Below are 21,152 nucleotides of genomic sequence, written 5' to 3' on the forward strand. Positions count from 1 at the left end.
CTGAATTTAAAATACGCCGTTTTGATAATATATAAAAATAACATATATTTATTTTTTTTTTTTTACGTTTTTTACGTCGCTTTGAATGCAGGGAGCGGCGTAAAAAGCGGCGTTTTTATTCTATATTAATGATCCCCTCCCTTATTTTTTCACAGCCACTGTATTTGAACTGCTTGTGGCCAATTGCTGATCAAGACAAGCAGACCACCTGTTGTGTAGTTACCATTTTTACCCTTTTCTTTCTAAAATAACAAATGTAAGACATTGAATGTTTTCTGTAATAGACAACAAACACAGTTAGTTTTTCAGTGAAGAGATATTTATTCTCATGTATGATGATCAACAAAAAAAGAACAGAAGCACCAAACATATTAGAACCTGAAGAAGTAACAGGTCAGTTCTAGGTGTGGGACGCCTCCCTGCTACACAGGACTGTGTGTGTCAGCATGAGGATGCACCAGTCACCAGGTTGTCCACAGCATCATCTGAGCCTGCAGCACCCTCAGAAACAACAGCTGGCTGCACCTGCTGCAGGAGGACCATGGTGAGGAGGTCAGACTTGGTTCAGACGGAGCTCCAGCAGCTGATGGGTCTGCTCCAGGCTCAGGATTTGAATTCTGACCTGTCAATCAGTAAACAATAAACATTTATATATTGTCAATAAACAGAGCTTTACTGTCCTTGAACAGGCCTTGCATATCATTGGTGTAGAGCAGGTAGCCATCTGGTGATGTGAGGTAACTGAATATCTGTCAGGAGCAGACTGCTCTGTAAACAACATAAACACCAGAGGAAATGCGCTGAAGATTCATACATCCAATGCCAACTGGCTGTGTAGCATCACTACCCTTGTTAATTAGCTTTACAGGAGTTCATCCATAACATAAACTGACTGCATAGGAACACAATTTGCTGAGCATTCAAAGCAAAGACGGTGTAGCATCATGGCTAATATATATATATATATATATATATATATATATATATATATATATATATATATATATATATATATATATGGTTTAGTTTAGTTGATATATATATATATAGCTTTATATATATATATATATATATATATATAAATATATATAAATAAATATATAGGGTTTAGTTTAGTTGACTGTAGATCTGCAACCTAATAAACAATGTCAAAGACAGCCATGTCTTTGGCCCAGTCTGAACGTCCTCCAGGGGTTTGCCATACTGCAGAAGAAGTAGCAGCTTTCCAAGTTTTTGGCATTGCTGTCAACATTCCCTCTTCTGCCTCTGTGGTCACCCTCATCTTCTTGCTCCTTGGGGAGCTCTCGGATACATTCCTAGAAGATAGCTTATGTTTGTGCTGGGTCCTGGTGGTAGATTCATTCTTTATATCCTTGATAGTCCTCGATATTGGTCTGTAATATTTGTCTTCCGTTCTGCTGGATGACCTTTCTGTTTTTGAGGAGAACTCTGCGTTGTTTCTGGCCCAGCTCTGTTCTGCCTCTGTAGTCACCATCATCTGCTTCACCTTTGGGGAGAACTCTGCGATAAAAGGATGCTCCAAAACCTGTGCCGGATGAATTCTTGCACTGGGATCTATTGTTAGCATCCTATTGAGCAAGTCCAGAAAGGCTGTCACATCGCAGAGTTGTGCTTTGGTGGCTTGCTTGGGCATGTGTGTACTTGGGTTCATCAGGAACTTGTGGCCATCGAACAAACGACACTTAAAATAGATTCCAAATTCTTCTGGTGACTTAAGATTCAAAGAGTCACACAAATCCGGCTTGTAAAATGTCTTTGTCTTCCATCCAGTGCATAGGAAAGCCTTTGGAAGTGGACCGTGACTTTTGGTTATCTGCCAAAGCATTTCATACTCAGTGTCCCCATTATAAAGTGAAAAGCCCAAAAACATCTCAGCAGCGATGCAGCCAAGAGACCACATGTCCACATCATTACTAAAGGGGCATGCCAACATGATCTCTGGGGCCCTGTACCACAAGGACTGAATGACAGAGCCCTGCTTTGCTTGTGACGTTTCTAAAGAAATGCCAAAATCAATTATTTTGATCCTCAAGGGCTGCTTTGCTTGGTCCACCATCATGATATTCTCGGGCTTGAGATCTGCATGGATGATCCCTAAGTCCCTCAGAATCTGAAGAGCACTAGCTGCCTGGTGTAGAATCTTCCGAATCTCTGGCAGCGAAACTCGTGACCTTGTCTTGATGAAATCTCTCAGGCTAATATCTAGCAGTTCAAATTCCTGACAGATATGGTCCTGGTGGATGAATGAGTTTTTAAATCCAATGAAGTATTTGTCAAAAGCCTGCAGCTTTCCCATGATGGCTTCCTCACGCTTGGAGCATGTGTTGAATTTTGCTACTTTCACAGCCACCATCTGATTTGTTGCTGACTTCAGGCATTTAACTACTTGTCCATAAGTGCCTTCTCCAAGCATTTTATCCACTGTGTAATTTGAAGAAGCCGATGTAAGTTGGTATCCTTTCCTTAGCTCAGTTCTTCTAACTAGAGTAGAAACGAATGTCTGACCATAAACTATTGCTTTGAAATCATTGTCCTCAAAGTCCTTGGTGCTGTGTGAATTCTCTGGAACACTGCTGCTGGATTGTCTGTGGCCCCATGTATAGAGGTGATTATGACATCACAGAGTACGACATGTTGGATCATGACATCATCAACGGCATGTTGCCAAGCAACGGGAAGATGTCTCCGCCCCTTCAAAAACTTCACACACTAACATCCATAGAACACCATTAGATGTGAAACAGGTCCAAGGATTCATTCATGAGAGTGACTTACATGTAAAGATGGAGGGATGAAAATTGTTTGTTGTAGCTAGGCGCATTAAATCAGGCTAACAAAGTATGTATATGTAAAATCTTAGTCTACAAACTAACTGGTAAATATATACAGTAAAAATAAAGTGATTTAAAGTGAAATTAAAAGTAACAAAGAGCTTCAGGCCCCTTCACACTGTATTTAATGAGCATTCATAACACAGACATGATTTCAGCAAAACCTGCTCATAATTCAGTTAGAACAATGACAATAAAAAGCACACAAATCTTCACAAATGTTTTCCCAGTAATCTTTAATGCTTAGACATATGATAATTATTCTACACTAGACTGTAACTGTTTTACAGATGTTTCCAGCTGTGACTTGTATGCTGCAGAGATGCACTGCTGCATGGATTTGCTGCTGGAGAGAAAGAGCAGCAGTGGTGTCTCCTTGGTCTGGACGTCAGTAAGAGAAATCCAGGGGAAAGGCCTTTTCGAAATAAAACACAATAATATAGGCTATTTTACTAGTTTTAGATAATCACAAGATATTTTTGTGCAGCAATAAAACGCAAGCAACTATAATCACCCACTCATGAGACTGAAGAGAAGATGCGTAAGATGAACTGATGAAACTCTGTGCATTTAATTGCACAGTGTTTGCCCATTTTTTCTGAAACATGCTGTTTATCAGAGAGAGTGTCTCACTGGATCCCAGGCCGGCTGAGGTGCAGACATTCAACAGGCTGTAGAACACTGCACACACCCAGTGCAAACTCAGAGAAATGCCACCTACATCCAAGAGGTACAAGTCAGCAACAACATTTACTAAATTCACATAATAATGTCAAATAAAATAAAATGTGATGCACCTTTCATTGAAAGAGGACATGATGCCTCTATCAGCGAAGGGTCCATCAGAGCTGTGGTCACGTGAGTGGTGGAGAGCCACACGTCTTGTGTTTTACAAGAGACAAAGTCATACCGTGGTTTTACAATGAAGTTGTGTCCAAGAAGTCCAGCTAGTCTGAAATTTGAAAAATGATTTATAGTCTCTAAATACAAAAACATAAATGAGATCATGTGCATGGGTGTGGTGGTACCTGCTGACAGGGACAGCAGTGGTGAAACTGTACACGAGGCAGTGCTTTGACAGGTGAGAGCGAAGATCAGCGCAGACTTTGTGCAGCTGAGAGGGAAGACAGCAAAGGAACAAAACATCTGCCCACGCTGCCAGTCTGCCACTGTCATAGAAACATTCAACTCCAGGCTCAACAAATTCCACTGAAACACAGAATGGAACAGGATCTTAATCTTCACTGTCTATCTAAAAGGTGAGGCTGTGTATACTGTGCATAATAAACCTTGGACTAAGCTTGAAGTATGATATATTAGTACTAAGATTATCAAGACACTACAGGCCTTTGTTATGCTATCATACCTGCTAATTCTGGTCTTCTAGTGGAGATCTTAATCTGTGATGGATTGATGCTGGTCTTTTCCCGGAGGGTGAGGAACAGCTGTTTCCCCAGGTGACCCATCCCGAGTATCCCCACACAGAGGTCTGCAGTCTGACCTCTGATGACGCACCTGAAAATAGACAGCAACGATTTTTCAATTATACCACAACGTATGTCATGTACTGTTAAAGGTATTTATAAGGAGAAGTTAATCTTTCAATAGGGTCTACATTACCTCAGCGAGTTAACAAGTTCGCACATGAAAGCTGCGTGCGCGCACCCGCAAAATGTCAGTGCAGCCGAGCGCGCACGAAGGTAAGGTAAGGTCTTGCTTTCATCCTCAGTCAGTCCGCTCTTTACAGAAAGACTGCTTAAACCCGCAGTTACGTCTGCCATCACCTAAAACATTAGATATGAGGAATGTACATACAGATGGTTTCGCTACCGCGTTGCCATGGTAACACCAACTTCCGGCGCAACACGCTTTTCAAAATAAAATCTGTAGCACCCCGTGACATCTTCACTGCTTCCCCTCAACACCCACACCCATAGAGCTGATGCTTTAGATAAACTGTACACTTACAGAAAAAATCGTTTACAAGTCTTTCAAAATAGGCAACTCCAATTACACAACACTGGTGAACTTAACAGTTTTTATTTCCCCTTCATGCTTTTATTACAAATTCATGATTCAACTGTACATGTTATGTACAAGAAATACTCTTTCCACAAAGACAAGAATGCTCGCAAATCAAATGTCTGCAACACAACATATCAGGCCAAACAACAAAATATCAACTATACACTTTCAGACTAAACCAGTCGAACAGTAATTAAGACTTGAAGATCTTGAGTAGATGCACATTCTAAGTAGAGGGATGTGTTTGAAAATGTGAGCAACAGATTACAATTTAAAAAGCAACCTTTAAAGGACAGCAGCTTCTGTGAAAATGATGCAACACTGACTACAGCTAAAAATAAAAGTGTGAAACTTTACATCAAAATGTGGTAGTTATCCCACCTGTCCTCCATTTGGGCAAATAACCCTTCAAGTCACTTAAAAGTGCCGATCACAGAACTTTCCACAACTGCTAACACATTCAGTTTCTGTACTTGTTCTCATTTGTTGTCTTTAAACATGAGGAATATTTACAGTAAATAACAAAACCCACATACAGTACCTGTTATATAAATTAAGGGTAATTACACCTATAATATTAGTGTTCGTTGACACCAAGTAGGATAAGGGAACGTAACCACACCACCTGTAAACAAAGCTGCTTGAAATGAAACAAATGAGAACCTATTTCTCTGTTGTTATGCATTTACAATTGGAAGAGTGCTGTCTATCCTATAACAGAACATAAACGTTAAGACGATATGTGGCTTACAAATTCATCCTTTTTCATACATCCCTTTGATTACACATACAACTGATGACAATGAAGGCACTGTGAGGGAGCAGATAAGCTGACATAAGCTGGATCACAGTAGCTCAAACTGCAACGAGATGAACACTATTTTATTTACACCTTTACTGGCTGTGGCTGCTGCAGTCATAGTCACCATATTGCAATGAGAATTACTCTTCACCCTGCCTCCACTTCTGGGACTCCTCTTGACGTGCATCAGGGTGAATCTGATTTCTCATCCCACCCAGCACATTAGAGGTGGCTTCAGTGGCCATAATGAGCGGCTTGACTACTGCTGGTGGCAGCTGGCGGAGAACTCCACCGACTGCCCCTGTCATACCACGCTGCTCGTGCTCCCGCGTGGCTGTGTCGTAGATGGTCAGTGCCGTGTCTGTGATCCCCTGCAAGTAGTGAGAGAATAAAATTTTAACTCAGAAATTACAACGGGAACAAAGGGAGCCTGTTGGTAAGCATAGATTTAGGTTTGGTCACCTCTTTTACCACAGTGTAGGCATTGGCTACACCTTCTCTCAGATCGACAGGCTGATGAGCCAGTCCATAATGGGAGAACCGTTTTATCCTCTTTGTGTCTCTCTCGTCAGGCACTGGAGACACCATGTCATAAGCCGTCTCAGCTGCTGCCTAAAAACATAAATCAGAGATTTAAACATAGACAGCCTGCTCCAAAACAGAATTAATCACTGTGGCCCAATTTTATTCCACTAAATCTCTAACTTGCAGCTCTAGTGAATAAACTTTTTGAGGAACATTTGAAGAACTCCTTACCTGGATGGTTCGTACCATCCTGTTGGTGAGCTCCAAAGCAGCCATTGCAGTAGAGGTTCCAAAGGAGGCAGTGCCACGCTGAAATCCACGGACTATCCGACCATCCTTCCTGTACTGCTCAATCGGGAGCCAGACCAAGTCCCTGAGCCCATGAACTAAACAGAAGATTCTGCTTAGAAGGATACACAGTATCTGACAGATATCGTATCCTTTTACAGGAGTCACTTTCAGAGAAGTCTGAATGACAGACAAAACAAACTATTCCCAGCTACACAGATTAAGCATAATTCTACAGCTGACTAAAATACTTCAGAACTGTTGAGAGGAAAACATCATTAATAATGATTCCTAAAAAAAACCTATTGAACAATAATGCAGTGCATGACAAGTTGAAGAACAAATGAAAAGCACTCACCCAGTTTTACCAGTGTGTGAATAGGAGCCACACCACTCAGTATTCCTTGGAGCTGGTTTGTTTTGATGTCATTCAGCCACTCATTTATTGCATAAGAAAACAGCTTATCCACACCTAACAATCTGAAATAGAGACAAGTATTAATTTTCTCTTGAAAAATGCTCGTTTATTATATTATGTGATAAACATACCCTTGTCTGTAACACAACTGCCTCAGTTTTAACTCTGAGCAATTCAGCTGTGTCAACCCGAAAATGATTCCTGCAAATGTTCCCTGAAACAAAGTATTCACACGTGATTCATAGAGCAACAACAACATGATGTAGAGTTAAGATTTCTCTCTGTCTCTGGTCTGTGTACCTGGTCCATTGACACATGTTTTCCATGGTAATCCAAGCGAATGGGAACCTCAGAGGTAAATCGAAACTCCCTGTTAGAAAGAGGAGGCATTAACCAACACAGACAACCAATTTAGAAAAAAATTTGGATGTATTTTGTTATTTACTACTAACCTAAAAAAGATTGGCTGGTCTGTAAAGGGAGACGCAGAGGCCTCACTGTCATTCAGTTCTTCCCTGCCAGATGTGGAGAAGCCGTTGTGGCTCAGTCGTCTCTGAGCGGGCACTGAGATGATTGGGGCTGGATCTTGGCTGCTGCCAGCGTGCTTAGAGAAGCTGCAGGAGATCTCTGGTGCAGACACTTTCTTTGTAGGAACGCAGACAGCTGCAAAACAAAACATTACCAAGAGGCATGAGCTGAAATCTCTATTTACAATAACAGACATTTTTTCTAAAGGGATTAGCCGTACCTTCTTGAGGGGGTGGTGAGAAAAACTCAACTTCAGCAGCAAGACTAGTAAAGAAGTCTTTAAGGAAGAATAGTGCATCCTTCCAACAAAATATAAACAAGGATGTTACTTAAAATGCTCCCAATTAGGCTCATAGATTCAACAGTGGAACAATAATCTGTGTAAGACTCTTTTACCTGATCAATATTGAGGCGAAGTGGCATTAGAGACACACGTAAACAGCACTCTGGTGGAGCTTGGCTGGACTCTGGACACATGTGCAGTGCCTTAACTGTCAACTAAGAACAAAAGCAACAATGAAATCACAACAGGTCAAAGCTTAATGCGACTGTTTGTAGTATGTTGCCTTCCTCACCATGTTAGAATGGGCTTTCCGAGGCATTTCTTTGCTGGAGTACAAGTAGAGGAACTTGTTCATTTGTGAGGTGGCCAGTCTGTCTCTGATCTCCAAGTCTTGCACAACAAACACCTGCCGAGACACTGGCTGGTCCACTGCTGAACGAGACACTGCATGGATCTGTGGGTACACTTCATGCTGGAATCTCACCTGAGGAAACAATTTTAAAAAAAACTAAATGGTGAAGAAATGACCTAAAGCTTTTGTATGATCTATGTATGTGTATAATAACGAGTAACTTTACCTTGCTCAGTTGGATCTCCATTAGGACATTAGGGTTCCTTGCCTTTCCACCCCCAGCACGCCCTGAAGCTTTGGCTTGTCTGACTGGAGTTTGAGAGGGGGAGCTATGAGGTGTAGTTCTGTAAGACACACACACACACAGACAAAAATTAAACAAGTCTGTTTCCTTTTTTTCAAATTTAAAAAGAGTTCATGACGCACCCTCGACTTCTAACGGGAGATGCTGTGGAAGTTGCAATCCCGAAGTCTTTTCCACCATAAAGATGCCAGATGACCGAGATCTCCTTGATGAGGTAGCGGACCTCTGGGATGGGAAAGTTGGTCCCACGGCTGGAGTCACTGCCATCCAGAGGCTGGCTAAAGTGATCATCCTTGATTTCCACAGGATCTGAGGTAAGCAGTTTTACCACCGGCTCCTGATCTCGATCCTGACAACAGTGAAGCAACACAGGTTTAGAGGAGACGGTTTACTACTGAATTATGTAGCCTGTATATGGGAGAATGAGGCTATCCCAACCTCTCCTCGGGAACCTGGAGTTTCTAAGATGCAGAAGTCATCCGTCTCTTGTGCCAGGCTTGGAGCAGGTGTGATAAGAGGGGAGGGAAGCATGGGGTAGGTGGGGCTTAAATCTTGGTTTCCACTCTCATCTGGGAACAGGAACAGATCTGAGCGAGGCAGGTCCTGGTCATGAATCTGCTCCTCATGTGCACCTGCAGGTGTATGAATATAAAATATCATTAGGTAAAGATATAACCCTCATAAAGCTAAAACTCTTGAGCAAAAGTAGTACCATTCTGCTGTGGCCCTGGTGCCTGCTGCCCATCAGTCTCCTCCATAGCTTCACTCATCAGATCTTGCAACATCTGCTGCTCAGTCTCAGCAAGAAGTGGGGTTTGAGATGTCGGCTGGCTAGGAACCTCATTCTGTAAAAAAATGGTAATATTTAAAATGTGTGCTGTAACTGTGCAATACTGGACAATGGGTTGTGTCATTGACCTTGCTTCTTTGTGTAGTGCTGCCATGCTTGACCACAGGTTCTGCTGGTGGCATTAGGTCTCCGTAGCTGGCTATGTACTGGATTAGGTTCATGAGGGCAGCACAGGAGTCCGAACATGTTCTGATATGAATTACATCACTGGAGCAGCGCAGCTCAAATCTAGGCTCAGACTATAACACAACAGACAGTGAGAATGTGCACTGAATTGTATTTTATAGAGAGAAAGACATTATGTCATAAACTGATAAGCAAACTCTTACAATTTTTCCATCTACTCCTGGCTTGACAGCTGTAATCCTCAGCTCCAGTGTTCCCATGTCTACCACTTGGACATAGTCTGTGATCAAAAGACAAGCATTGGTCAAAGCACACGTAAACATGTCAAATGGTTTAAAATGTTCTTATGACATCAACTCACCTCGTACTAGATTGACAGACACAGCATTACTCTTGTCAGAAAGGAACAGAGCAGCTTCATCCAAAATGATCCTGTAGACAACAGATACAGGAATGAAACATTTTAAATCAGGATTAGAGTTATAGTTAAAGTGACAGTGACAAACTACCGTAGCCCTTTTATACCTGAGTGTTGATGAGGAATGATCTAAAGAGACAGAGCTGGAGATACTGAAAGTCTCAACTATCAACAGTGATCTGAGTGGCAGGTAAAGAGGTCTGTCAAAAGAAAAAGAAATGCAGCATTAGAATATACATAGATAAGTCATTATTTAGTGGCAGGTCTGAAATCTGCCTTACCGGTAGTCCAGAGAACAGCTCCACAGGTGCAGATGTAGGGTGGTGACAGATGTAGGAGGAGCATAACCCAACACAGGTTCATCAGCAATATTCAGAAATTCAACAATCTGTTGAAAAAAACGACAATAAGATTACCACCATCTAAATTTACATAAAAAAATAATTATAGAGTCTCCAGTTTGTTATACCTGGTCATACCAGCCCAGATGTGGAGGGACCACTCTGTGCTGAAGAGTGGCTCCTCTTACTCCAACAGCAACAAGAACTTCCTAAACACACACATATACAGTAAGCAGCTAAATGAAATGGTGTTACATTAGATTTATGTACAAACATACACTGCTGCACAGGTGGAGTTTCAGTAATTATTTAACCATCAACCTGTAATTTAGCCTCTGAGTGCAAAAACAACAAATGCAACTGAGGCTTCAGCTACCCAGGACTTCCTCACTGAGCAACACTATATATAACACTTATAAACATTGGTATTGACCGTGATCTTAGAGATAAGGTTTTTGCTGAAAGCACCTTTGATGTATGTAGCAATCAAAGGGTGTACTGAGGTTGAAAGATAACAGAAGCATACAGAGTTTATCTCTGCTTAAAACGGACCCACAGTGGAAATGCTCATAACGCTAATAAAACACAAGCAAGCTGCTCTGTAAGTTTATCTATGTGTCTGACCTTGATGTTGCGTTCTGCATTCTGTGATGAGATTTTGACAGCGACAGACACCATGCTGCGGGCCTCCAGACCAATACCCTCTGAGGGGGTTGAGGATCTTTCTGGGGATGTCTCCGATTGGTAGATGGTCGGCTCTAACCAATGGGGGTGTGTCCTGCATGGTAACTTGATGTCCGAGACAGAAATGCCTCCATCTACAAGACCTGGGTACACCAATGCCGGGACAGAAATGATGCAAACTCAATATACACACTCAGTACAACTGTAAGAATTGCACCCCAAATAAATGCATTACAGTAGCTGTACATGGTTTACCTTGATGATACAAGCAAACACTACTGTTATGGAAGCAGATGTAGTGTTGGTCTTTATAGCCTTCATACTGAGTGACACTGAACAAAACAGCGTTTTTCACCTCCAGCCAGAACTCGCTATGTTTGTTCTTCAGTACAGTTTTATCCTCTTTCTGGAAAGAAAATGGAAATGCAACGACATATAACAAGCTATAAGAATTAGCTTTACAAGTGACATCAACAGGAAAATGAGCTTACTTTAGCATTAGCCTGCAGGGCCACCAGGCCATGGTTAACACTGAGGATGACTGAGAAAAGGCTTTGAGAGTTCCTGCTGTGGGCTTTGGTCTTTTTCTTCTTACGAGATCTAAGGCCCAGCTCAGAGGCAGGAGAGTAATAGTGCATGTTCTCCTCCTCTGAGCCACTGGTGTCCTCTGCAAGAACAACACAAGGTACCTATTAGTAAACAGGTTATTGCTGCTTAATACATGAAATGACAAAGCTGACATTCTGCAGAATTATAGGAAATGTCTAGTTATCTAACCCTCAGGACCAGTAGAGCGGAACTGGCTGAAGCTGTCCTTGGAGTAAGTGTTGATTAACTGACTAGCGACAGAGAGTCCAACTCCATAAGGCATGCTCTCTACAGTCTCCACAGGGGAAGGGGCAGTGGGCTCCCACAGCAGCAAGTCGTTGTTTATCCTGAAATGTTAAGAATATGCATTTTACACCCATGACAGAGATCAAATCTTGAAAGTAGATAAATTGTTCCACAGTATTTGTAGGGAAAAAAATCCCACATGATATACACCTGTTGTGTAGTTTTTCATAAAATGCCTTGCTGGGCAGCGCTAACTGCACATTGGGAAAACACAACTCAAGGATGAAGCGAGAGTTGTTCATGGTTTTTTCCTGAAACTCTGTCATCTCACCAACATCACCAGGAATGACCATCTGGAGAAAAAAAAGATGTTGTTATCATAGCCTTGTTACCACCTGCTTTGTCAACAGGTTAGACATGCAAAGCAGAGCTATTGACACTATTTGAATAATAATCCATCTGGCATTCATATTAACGCATATACAAGAAGATGTCCTAGCTTCTGAATGCAAATACTCCACCTGTATGAAGTGCACCTGCATTGGGCCAATTTCATGATCATGACCAAGAGTAATTGATATTCCTTTTGCATTGATAGCTTTTAATGTATGTGGGCATTTACCCATTACCTACCTCTTCATTCTCATACATAACCCTACGTGAAGAAAAGGGTGATGGCTCTGGTTTCCCAAAGTCACACACATCCTTCAGTGAATGAGAGGCCCCTTCCTCCTCTTCCTCCTCAAGGGAATGGTCCTCAGCCCCCTCATCATCTTCGGCTGTCACACGCTCAAGGATTGAGTGAACCGCAGTGGGGTTCATCTTCAGTACAGCCCTGATCAGTGGAATGTATTATTAGATATCCTACACATGAAATGATGATACATTTGAATTTGCTTATATAAATTTACCTTGGCCAATCAAATTTTGCACTTTCAGATGTCGTCATGTCCCCATCCATGGTGTGGGACACTCTGAGGAACCGGACAGCCAGCTGATCTGGCTCCTCTTGGAACTTCCCTGTACAAATCAAGAAAAATAAACCAATGAACACTTATACTGTCAAACCAATAGTCCTTCAGAAGGCAGTTTGGAAACAAGCATACCAGTAAGTTCCCTGAATGTGAGCTCCATTTTAGTTTGGTCCGGTGAACTGCCACCCATGAACTCAGTTTTCACCTCCAGGTCCTCCAGCTCCACGTAAAGTACTTCTTTTTGTAGGGACTTTTTGAACCAAGGGCCCCTCTCCTGATCTGAACGCAGATCCGGGATGGGGAAGCGAATTGCAATCCCCAGCACTGGGGCATTGACTGTCAGTGACACCTGACAGTTGGCGGGAGTATGGGTGTCATCTAGGAAAACCTCTGTGAAGGCCTTGTGCTGTAAAAAATTGTTTAGAAAAAAAAAAGATTAAGATGATATACTGAGCCCATAAACATGCACTTTTAATTTGAGTGAGTGTATTAAAAGTGGGACATTGTAAGTGGAGAGTAAGCACTACTGAAGTGTCTTGTTCAGTTCACAGTGACTCTGGTGTGTAGCTGTGGTCAAAACCAGCTGTCAGTCTGTTAGCAGCAATTCTCAAGGAGCAGGAAGGACAGCGGACAGGCAAAATGACTTTACCAACAGAAATTTACTGGGCAGAAATAAATATATACTATAATAAAATGTACTTAAGGCAGACTTGTGTGATTTAGGCAGCTTGCTACAGATATTACACTTTACCTTGTACAGCACACAAAATACAACATGTCTCAAGTTCTACATTGCAGGAGCCCTTACCAAGCTGACATGTTTATTGTAAGATGTATACATGTGAGAGGCCATCATCTCTGTGGTGGCTAGTTTCTGAGGCTGCAGCAGTGAGTTTAGTCGGTCCACGATGCTGATGTCCAGCTCAGACCTCACTGGCCCCAGCTCCACCTGGATCTCAGCTTTCCTTGGAATGGTGCTAAGACGCACCTGGCCACCCTGCACAGGTGGGAGGGGACAGGTTTGGATTTCAAACAACCATGCAGAAAAAAAACTTTTGAGAGTTACGTGTTGTGGTTTCATTTTGGACAAACAAATGCTGTTACCTGAGGGCCCCGACGCTCAGCCTGTTTGTAAAGCAAGTGGAGGCAGGTGGAAAGCGGTGTGTCAGCAGTGGCTGTGGTGTCAAATGTCAAAAGCTGTGACAGGAAAAAAAAGAAGAGTGAAATACACTTAATGTTATGCCAGAAATATCTTTGTGTTGTACATGGCTATATAGTGTACAACCAAAGCTTTTTGTAGTACAATGTGCTTAGTTTAGGCAGACTAACCTCTGTGTACTGAATTCCTCGCTGGGAGCCACCGGTGACAGCTTCAGAAGGGAACAGACACTCCAGAAACTCCATCTGCTTAATGGAGATGTCAGTGCTAAAGGTCCGCAGGGTAGATCCCTGACAATGCTCATAGTTTATCTTCAAACTTTGGCCTACAAACCTGCAAATATATGCCCAAGTCATATTTTCACATCGAAAGAACAAACCTGTGACAAAAATATTCTGTGGAAAAAAAAAAACTCCACCTGAGGTGGTCATATGGACAAGCTTGATTGAACACTGTCCGAGACTGAAAGAAAGCAGATGGGGCAAGCTGGCTTGGACCCACTGTGTTAAAGAAGTGTGCAGCCATGGGGCCAAGAGGACTGGGAGCATCATGTGGTGGTGGAAGCGGATCAATGTGGAGAACTGAGATAGCCAAACTACTCAGTGTCAGTCTCAACACCAGCTCCGGCCTTGACTCATCACCATGGGTTTTGGATGAATGGGCTGAAATACAACAACAAATACAGCAGACAAATAAACAACACAGCTCAGAGTTCAACGATTATAGCTCACTTCAACCTTGGTGGAGGAACCACTGTAAACATAAACACCTTTGGCTCTCGTCACACAATACACTTCTAGTAAGCTTACGTTTGTTTCAGATTAGTTGTGGCGCTTACATGTTTGCCTTAAAAGTTTTTGAGGGAGCTGTGAATCCCGTGACTGGACAGGAGTTTCATTAGTCTGTTTGTCTCTTTGTCGAGGCACGTCCATATAGTCATCCCACAGAGCCTACAAACACAAATACACAGACGCAATGCCAAATAACACTAAATTGGAAGACATAATTCTCAAATATAATCAAAAGACTGTATCTGTAAAGACTACATGACTGTTGAGTATTTTGGGACTTTACTAGGAAACCATATCATAAGGCCCCATTACTCTTAGTTCTCTTCCCAGAATATGTTTTTTTTCATATTTCTAAGCATATTGACACAAAAATAAGACTTACAGTTGCATTTCCAGAGGGAGATTCTCCTGGGGACGCAGAGTAGTTACTGTTGAGTGACAAGTCCAAATCAACAGTGGGGGGTTCTCCCAGAGGAGGGAGGGATGACAAGCTATGAGACATGTCCATGTCAGCCATTGAGAAGAACACGTCATCTACATCCGCAATGCAAAATAGAAAAAAGCAGTTTCCATAAGCCAGATAACTTAGTGGCATCTGATTTCCAAGAAAATGTAGAAGTTACAGGATACAGTTTCAGTCCAACCTCGACTTGACACAGTCCTGGTGGTTTGGCTTTCAAAGAGGTCAGGGTCTGTTCCTGGCACAGCATTATCCTTCTTTAGACAACGGTTTAGTTCCATATGGAGCCGATACTCGTCCTCTTGCTGCATGGGCCGACTCTTTCTGTCCTTACTCCAGTCCTGTGAACCTTCACATGAAATGTAAATACTTTATTTACACTGTTTTTATAAAGCTAATCTGTCCTGTGTGGTTCTCAGTTATTTACAAACAAAAATGTGCTCACTTCCACTAGAGAAAGCTCCAAACAAGTCCAAAAGAAGATGAACTTGTCGTGGGGACAGCAGAATAATCAACGAATCAATATGTCCAACAACATCCAGCTGAAAAGCAACGCATGAAAAACAGTGTGAATACTGCTGTCATTTGTTCCTGTCCTAAAAAATAAGAAATTTACCTTTGCTCCAGGCAGTGCTAGATTGTTTTTTAGAGTGAGGGACAACTCAATTTTACCACCCAGGCTCCCAACCTGCACAGGTTCAAAGGGCATTGAAGAGGATACATGTTCCGTAAACTGGGGGTGAGGCTCACATATTATTTTAGGGTTCCAGCTGGGGGACAGCTTTGGTTCTGTTTCCTGGAAAAAGAGCACATACTTCTTAAAAAAAACAGTAAACAATAGTAACAGTCTAATAACTTGCAACTTTTCTACATCAAAAAGCAATTATTTGCTACACCAACCGTTGGCGTGGGTGAAGATTTACAGCCAGCACGAGATGCCTCTGAGAACTCTTCCCAAAATACAGTGATTCCTTCCATCTGCACATTTTTATGGGCAAACGTGGTTGGCTGATGAACATTTACATTTGAACTCTCCTCACCCGTTTCATCGCAGTAAAAAATCCTGATTGCAACCACAGAAATACAATTAGCTTAACTTGCAGTATAACGGTGAATACTAATGAATAATGGTGATAAATCAGCGGCTTAAAGTAGATAGAGGTTGTTGAAACAAAACAGCCCATTTACTGTCAACACTTACTTGCTGATTCGAATCTCGAGAGCAATTCCAGTTTTAGAATTTTCCAGAATGTGCTCTACTTTGAGAACAGTGTCCAAAAATGTCACTTTGACTCTTCTCAGAACTGCAAGATAAAGAGAAAGTAGTGACCTTACATAATATTAGACTGTCACCATGATGGATGCTGAAAACAGTTTAGTGTACCTGTCTCTATTGTTTCTGCAAACTTCTCTAATCCTTCAAAAGGCTGAAAGCTTTCTCCCATATCATCAGTGAGTTTCTGGCTCAGGCATTCTTTGGCGAGCTGCATGCTGCTTGTCATGAAACTAGACCAGTACATTGGCTCAGTGCCAGATGCTGGAAGAAAAACCAGACATCAACACATTTATGTTTAGAAAAATGTAGTCACTGTAACAAAACATGTCTACTGAACCACCCTCCGTCCCTCTAAAACCCTCCTAGAAACAGCATTATCATCTTACCCACTCTTGGTCTTGGTCGCAGCACCACCTCCAAACCCTTTACCTCTAAGGCACAGTTTTCCTGCAGCAGGGCTGCCCATGGGACAGTTAGAGAAATTGTCTGGATAAAGCCTGCGATGACCTCAAAAGGGGCATCTGCTGTCTCCAGGAGCTCATTTAGTGACTGAAGAACACAAAATGAGAGCCATAAAACTTTTCTAGTTTCTGCAGGTTCCATGTTTGGATCAAATTTGACATAATTGTGCTGCAAAGACAATAATGTACATACCCATTTATCCAGTGGCACCTGTGCAAGAGATCCAGTGCCTTGGTAAAGGTCTAAGCTGAGTTGATCCAAGCTCAGCTTCTCTTGCAGAAAGTTGCCCAGGTACCGATGCAGGAGGTATCTGCATGCTCGCTTCTTGATGGACTCCGAAAATGGCCAAGGCATTTTAACTCAGTGGGTGAACAGTACAAGGTAATGAAAGAAGTCTTGAGGCTCTGCAACTGCGATGCTATAGCTATCCAAACAGCTATAAACTAATTACTGATTCTGCAGTTGTGTCATCCCGTCGACTTGAGGACATCGAGAAATCGTGAGCTCAAACATCCTTCATATCCCAGGACCGGGGACACTTTGGAGGATGTGTTGACACTCAAAGATGTGTGCAGAACTTGGCCCGACTCCAGTTTGATGCGCCTACAAACAAAAACACACACAAATGGTGCCCCCCTTTGAAATTTGACACTTGACACATGTGACTTGACAAAACATATTACAACACAGCTGAAAACAACATGCTATATTCGGTATATACGCTTAGAGCGAGTCAGGATTAAATTCCTCCTGAGCAACAACATAATATATTCTCCAGATAACATTTGTGTTGTGCTGGCGCACGTCTAATGCCAGCGTAAATCTGCCAATCGTTCTAGCTTCTAGAAATAGCTGCTAGGATGGCACAAACTAACTAAACAATAAATATTCTTAACCATGTTTACATTCGCAGAGCTGTCATGAACCGAAAGGACTTGAGCTTGGACTGCTGTCTAAACAAAGGCATGTCGTTTAGCTAGCTAGCCGTGTAGCATTTGAGAGCTGGCTAGCACTCTGTCGGCAGAGTGAAGCAACATTAGCATAGCCGGCTAACGTCAGGCTAAGGTTGTAGCAACACATGCTAGCTACCCTAAAATCAAACGTCTGTCAAGTTATCTGCCCGCACAAACCCGATGTACACTGACAAAAACAATCTACGCATATACACGAGTTAAACGTGCCGGCATGCACGAGTTAGAAAGCTTAACAGAATATCAGTGCAGCTCTTAAGTTACCTTCTTACTGAGTTGTTTACAAACACTTTCATGACTCCGCACCAATTGAGCCTGCACGCTCAGGGGTGGGATTAGCGATGATGTCACAACATGGCGGAACTATTTCGTCCCCGGGTACATACTGCGTCGATATTTTTGTTTTAGTAGTTTTTTCTTAAAATAAAATACAAGTCGTATAACTAGTGTGGGTTATTGTTTGTTTTTCTCAAATTAGAGTTGCATTATATATATTTTTAACATCCGGTGACGCTGATTTGACTGAACCCTTTCCACGGAGACCTCAGAGTGGGCTGGAAGCTTCCACAAGCCGGAAGAATACAACCAGGGAGGAGGTGAGAAAAATGAACGCAGTTCAAATACAAATGTTTGTTGCTGCATGCCCACATCAAACTACGGATTGTTGTTCTAAGTTATATCCAACAATACGTTTAGGATATAAGTAAATAGACCGACATACGTTTTAAAGGGGGCAATAATTGTTCCTGGGAGAGTGTACGGTTTTAGTGTTGTAGTTTCTCTGAGTGGTCAAATGTCAGTCATCAGCCATCTGATTCAAGTATAGACCACTGTAAATATCTGTAACACTTCATAAGAAGCTTTAACACTGCGTCAGGACTGACAGATGATATATGTGTGGACAGTAACAGTCATTCCCTTCAGCTAGCTGTTCAAGAAGGCTATTTGGTCCTCAAGATGTCGCTGTCTTTTGGATCAAATGTTTCATATACATGCGTTTACCATCATCTAGGTACACAATATACTGTAACAGAGTATTGTCATTTGATTGGCAGAACAAGTTGTTGATAATATTAACGTGTTCATTCTCTTATTGCTGCTTTGCTTTTTTTGCCAAAACTTATATGTTGGTCAGCAGCCAAAAACAAAGTACAGTACAAGCCATGCATTGTCTTTTCTATTGAGTCTACGACATCACGTCATCTGGCTCTAGATCTGTGAAGTCTGGAACCCACTGTACTGCAGCAGTGTGATCAGCTCTCAGTGCCATTCTGCACAATCATGACCTCCAACCACCGATTTAGCAGTCATGTATTGTGCATTAAACCAGGAGGCAGCATTATATTGATCTGATCACTGCAATTAAACACAACCATGCAAATATGAAAGAAGGAGGTGTCTGAATCTTTTCAACAGTTAGTCAGAAAATCCCTTTTATATGTATAATGTTGTACTCAGGTTCAAAGGTTAGCTACTTCCTCCAAACTGGTGTAACCTTCCCTTTTATCACCATCACCTCCTGACATAGGATGCTAAAAATACAGAATTCATAGAACAGTCAGGTGCATGTGTTTCACTTCTGTTTTAGACATGTGTTGTGACAACAGATGTCTTCTTAGCTAGATTAGTAATGATAGTCCAAAGAATGGAGAAATGCAGTTTGTTGCCATGACAGTCAAATGTAACATAATCATATAAATGCTGTGTGTACTCATGGTGACTTTATCATGTTGGAATTCAACATATTTTAACCACAGAATGTAAAGTATGAGCCCGTGCTGACTGAGCAAACATTGTTTTGTTACAGGGGATGGAGGTAGACTGCCAGCCTGAGGAGTCTATTGTCTCTTCTTTTGATGAAGACTGCATTGAGCTTGGAGACGTCAAGGACATGAGATTGGAGGCGGAAGCAGTGGTCAATGATGTCCTCTTTGCTGTGGCTGAAATGCACGTGTCACAGAGTCTCAACAGTGCGTCGGATGTGGCCTACATAAATGTGGAAACGCGAGAAGGAAATCGTTACTGTCTGGAGCTCACAGAGGCCGGGCTGAGGGTAAGACGCATCAACAGCAAAGACACAGTGATGGCTTTTTTTGATTACTAGACTCCTGCAGTCACAAACTATGCAGAGTTTTATATAATAAATGCCTTATCTCTCCCTAAAACAGGTGGTGGGCTATGCTTTTGATCAGGTCAACGAGGATTTGACCAACCAGTATCATGAGACTGTTTACTCACTCCTGGACACGCTCAGTCCGGGTTACAGAGAGGCCTTTGGGAATGCTCTGCTGCAGCGGCTGGAGAGGCTGAAGCAGAATGGACAGTAAAAAGGACCAAAATGCTGCATAAATGTGAAACAAGGGGTTGAACATGTGGTTGATATTTGGATATGCTCCAACAAGAGCCATGTCTGGTCAGATATTCTAGCCTACTATGTGACATCTAACTGCCTCGCTGCATTAGCTTTGCTTTTGCTGAGTTTCATACCATTAAATGACTTCATGTCAGTGACTGGATATGCTGTGCGGGATCTGTTGACACTGTGTTGTTGACTTAACTGCAAATGATTGCGAAAGATCTTCCAGCTTCAACATGTTACAGTTTTGTAACTGCGCACATTATTTTAAGAATTTCACACTTTTTTGTACTCATTAAAATGATCTGAGAAAGAAGCAGCAAGTCATGTTGATAGTGATCCAGTTTTCCCTTCTGCCCTGACTGCACTAAAGCTGTGACCTGTTATCTGCTCAGATATACCCTGCTAGGTATGAAAGAGCCAAAGCTATGTTCTTTTCAAGTAGCCTACAAACTGCCTTAATGACTCACAGAAACAAACCCATTGATGCATTTTTACTTTGTATTGCTCCTTGTAATGGTACATTGTGAGATTGTCATCCTGCATATCAAGTTAGGAAACCATTCAGATTAATTTGAAAAGCTTTGATAGAAATGTCAGTCATCAGGTTGTGTGATAGTGCATCTCTCTTTTTCCTTCATACAGCACACTGCATCTCATCTCATAACAGTGAACAGGCTTTATCCATGGAGGTTTGAATATGTATTTTTGTTGTGTTCTGTGTCAGAATGCACGTGATTTAATACTCAATAGAGCTGCTTTTACATATTGGTTAACTGTACTTGTTACGTGGTTTTACTTCAGTGTTATGAAATGACTTCATAGAAACGTGCCGCTCTCTGCTTTGCATTTACCCATTATACATTCCTTGCTGCCATCTTCTGCTCAGACCAATAAAATCTCCAAAGTGTGTAAGTCTCCAGATCTGTCCTGTAACAGTAGATCACTACAAGTCCAAGGAAGCAGTGGGAATTAAACATTTTTCATATTTATCTGAAAACAGCAGTTACCATATTTCAATTAGAACATGGCATCATAAACTTTCCCTGTGCCGCCCATCAAAGTAAAAACAG

The 21,152-nt window shown here is 41.9% G+C and overlaps 3 protein-coding genes across 4 annotated transcripts; 1 reads left to right on the forward strand and 2 right to left on the reverse strand.

Annotated features, from left to right (window-relative positions):
* Positions 1–1,135: 1,135 nt before the first annotated feature.
* On the reverse strand, positions 1,136–4,633 carry noxred1 (NADP-dependent oxidoreductase domain containing 1). Its single transcript, XM_028395985.1, has 7 exons — positions 4,473–4,633; positions 4,219–4,367; positions 3,881–4,061; positions 3,650–3,804; positions 3,371–3,569; positions 3,141–3,267; positions 1,136–1,732 (listed from the first exon to the last, which is right to left on the reverse strand). The coding sequence occupies exons 1-7, from the start codon at positions 4,631–4,633 to the stop codon at positions 1,136–1,138; spliced, it is 1,569 nt and encodes a 522-aa protein (XP_028251786.1).
* Positions 4,634–4,876: 243 nt separating this feature from the next.
* atg2b (autophagy related 2B) lies at positions 4,877–18,116 on the reverse strand. Of its 2 annotated transcripts, none has more exons than XM_028394872.1 (43): positions 17,988–18,116; positions 16,945–17,355; positions 16,677–16,839; positions 16,399–16,551; positions 16,216–16,318; positions 15,915–16,077; positions 15,631–15,810; positions 15,460–15,556; positions 15,199–15,363; positions 14,937–15,088; positions 14,602–14,713; positions 14,182–14,425; positions 13,934–14,096; positions 13,709–13,801; positions 13,413–13,601; positions 12,737–13,010; positions 12,542–12,650; positions 12,264–12,465; positions 11,841–11,983; positions 11,574–11,731; positions 11,288–11,463; positions 11,052–11,202; positions 10,737–10,939; positions 10,241–10,321; positions 10,053–10,159; positions 9,879–9,971; positions 9,715–9,785; positions 9,557–9,633; positions 9,296–9,466; positions 9,090–9,222; positions 8,816–9,009; positions 8,500–8,726; positions 8,300–8,417; positions 8,014–8,205; positions 7,835–7,936; positions 7,659–7,737; positions 7,363–7,573; positions 7,211–7,280; positions 7,042–7,124; positions 6,851–6,972; positions 6,436–6,590; positions 6,142–6,291; positions 4,877–6,050 (listed from the first exon to the last, which is right to left on the reverse strand). In XM_028394872.1, exons 2-43 carry the CDS (start codon positions 17,104–17,106, stop codon positions 5,820–5,822), a joined length of 6,222 nt encoding a protein of 2,073 aa, XP_028250673.1. In that variant the 5' UTR covers positions 17,107–17,355; positions 17,988–18,116; the 3' UTR covers positions 4,877–5,819. The 2 variants fall into 2 exon arrangements, with proteins under 2 accessions (XP_028250673.1, XP_028250674.1); XM_028394873.1 differs by lacking the exon at positions 17,988–18,116 and adding an exon at positions 17,658–17,977.
* Positions 18,034–21,001, forward strand: gskip (gsk3b interacting protein). The gene is made up of 3 exons (XM_028394874.1): positions 18,034–18,319; positions 19,531–19,776; positions 19,892–21,001. Exons 2-3 carry the CDS (start codon positions 19,534–19,536, stop codon positions 20,048–20,050), a joined length of 402 nt encoding a protein of 133 aa, XP_028250675.1. The 5' UTR covers positions 18,034–18,319; positions 19,531–19,533; the 3' UTR covers positions 20,051–21,001.
* The last annotated feature ends 151 nt before the right edge of the window (positions 21,002–21,152 follow it).

The sequence above is a fragment of the Parambassis ranga genome, chromosome 22, assembly GCF_900634625.1.
Source record: "Parambassis ranga chromosome 22, fParRan2.1, whole genome shotgun sequence".
NCBI classification, from domain to species: Eukaryota; Metazoa; Chordata; class Actinopteri; family Ambassidae; genus Parambassis; species Parambassis ranga.

What these genes read in the sequence shown, in the direction of transcription:
- noxred1 (XM_028395985.1), bottom strand. Translation starts at nt 4,633, where the DNA reads ATGGCAGACGTAACTGCGGGTTTAAGCAGTCTTTCTGTAAAGAGCGGA. An exon ending in ACTGCTGTCCCTGTCAGCAG is followed by an intron (nt 3,805 to 3,880) that starts GTACCACCACAC and finishes TTCAAATTTCAG; the next exon opens with ACTAGCTGGACTTCTTGGAC. An exon ending in AGTCACAGCTGGAAACATCT is followed by an intron (nt 1,733 to 3,140) that starts GTAAAACAGTTA and finishes TTGAATCTTAAG; the next exon opens with TCACCAGAAGAATTTGGAAT.
- atg2b (XM_028394872.1), bottom strand. Translation starts at nt 17,106, where the DNA reads ATGCCTTGGCCATTTTCGGAGTCCATCAAGAAGCGAGCATGCAGATAC. An exon ending in AGGTGCCACTGGATAAATGG is followed by an intron (nt 16,840 to 16,944) that starts GTATGTACATTA and finishes TGTGTTCTTCAG; the next exon opens with TCACTAAATGAGCTCCTGGA. An exon ending in CATTCCTCATCAACACTCAG is followed by an intron (nt 9,786 to 9,878) that starts GTATAAAAGGGC and finishes TGTTGTCTACAG; the next exon opens with GATCATTTTGGATGAAGCTG.
- gskip (XM_028394874.1), top strand. Translation starts at nt 19,534, where the DNA reads ATGGAGGTAGACTGCCAGCCTGAGGAGTCTATTGTCTCTTCTTTTGAT. An exon ending in TCACAGAGGCCGGGCTGAGG is followed by an intron (nt 19,777 to 19,891) that starts GTAAGACGCATC and finishes TCCCTAAAACAG; the next exon opens with GTGGTGGGCTATGCTTTTGA.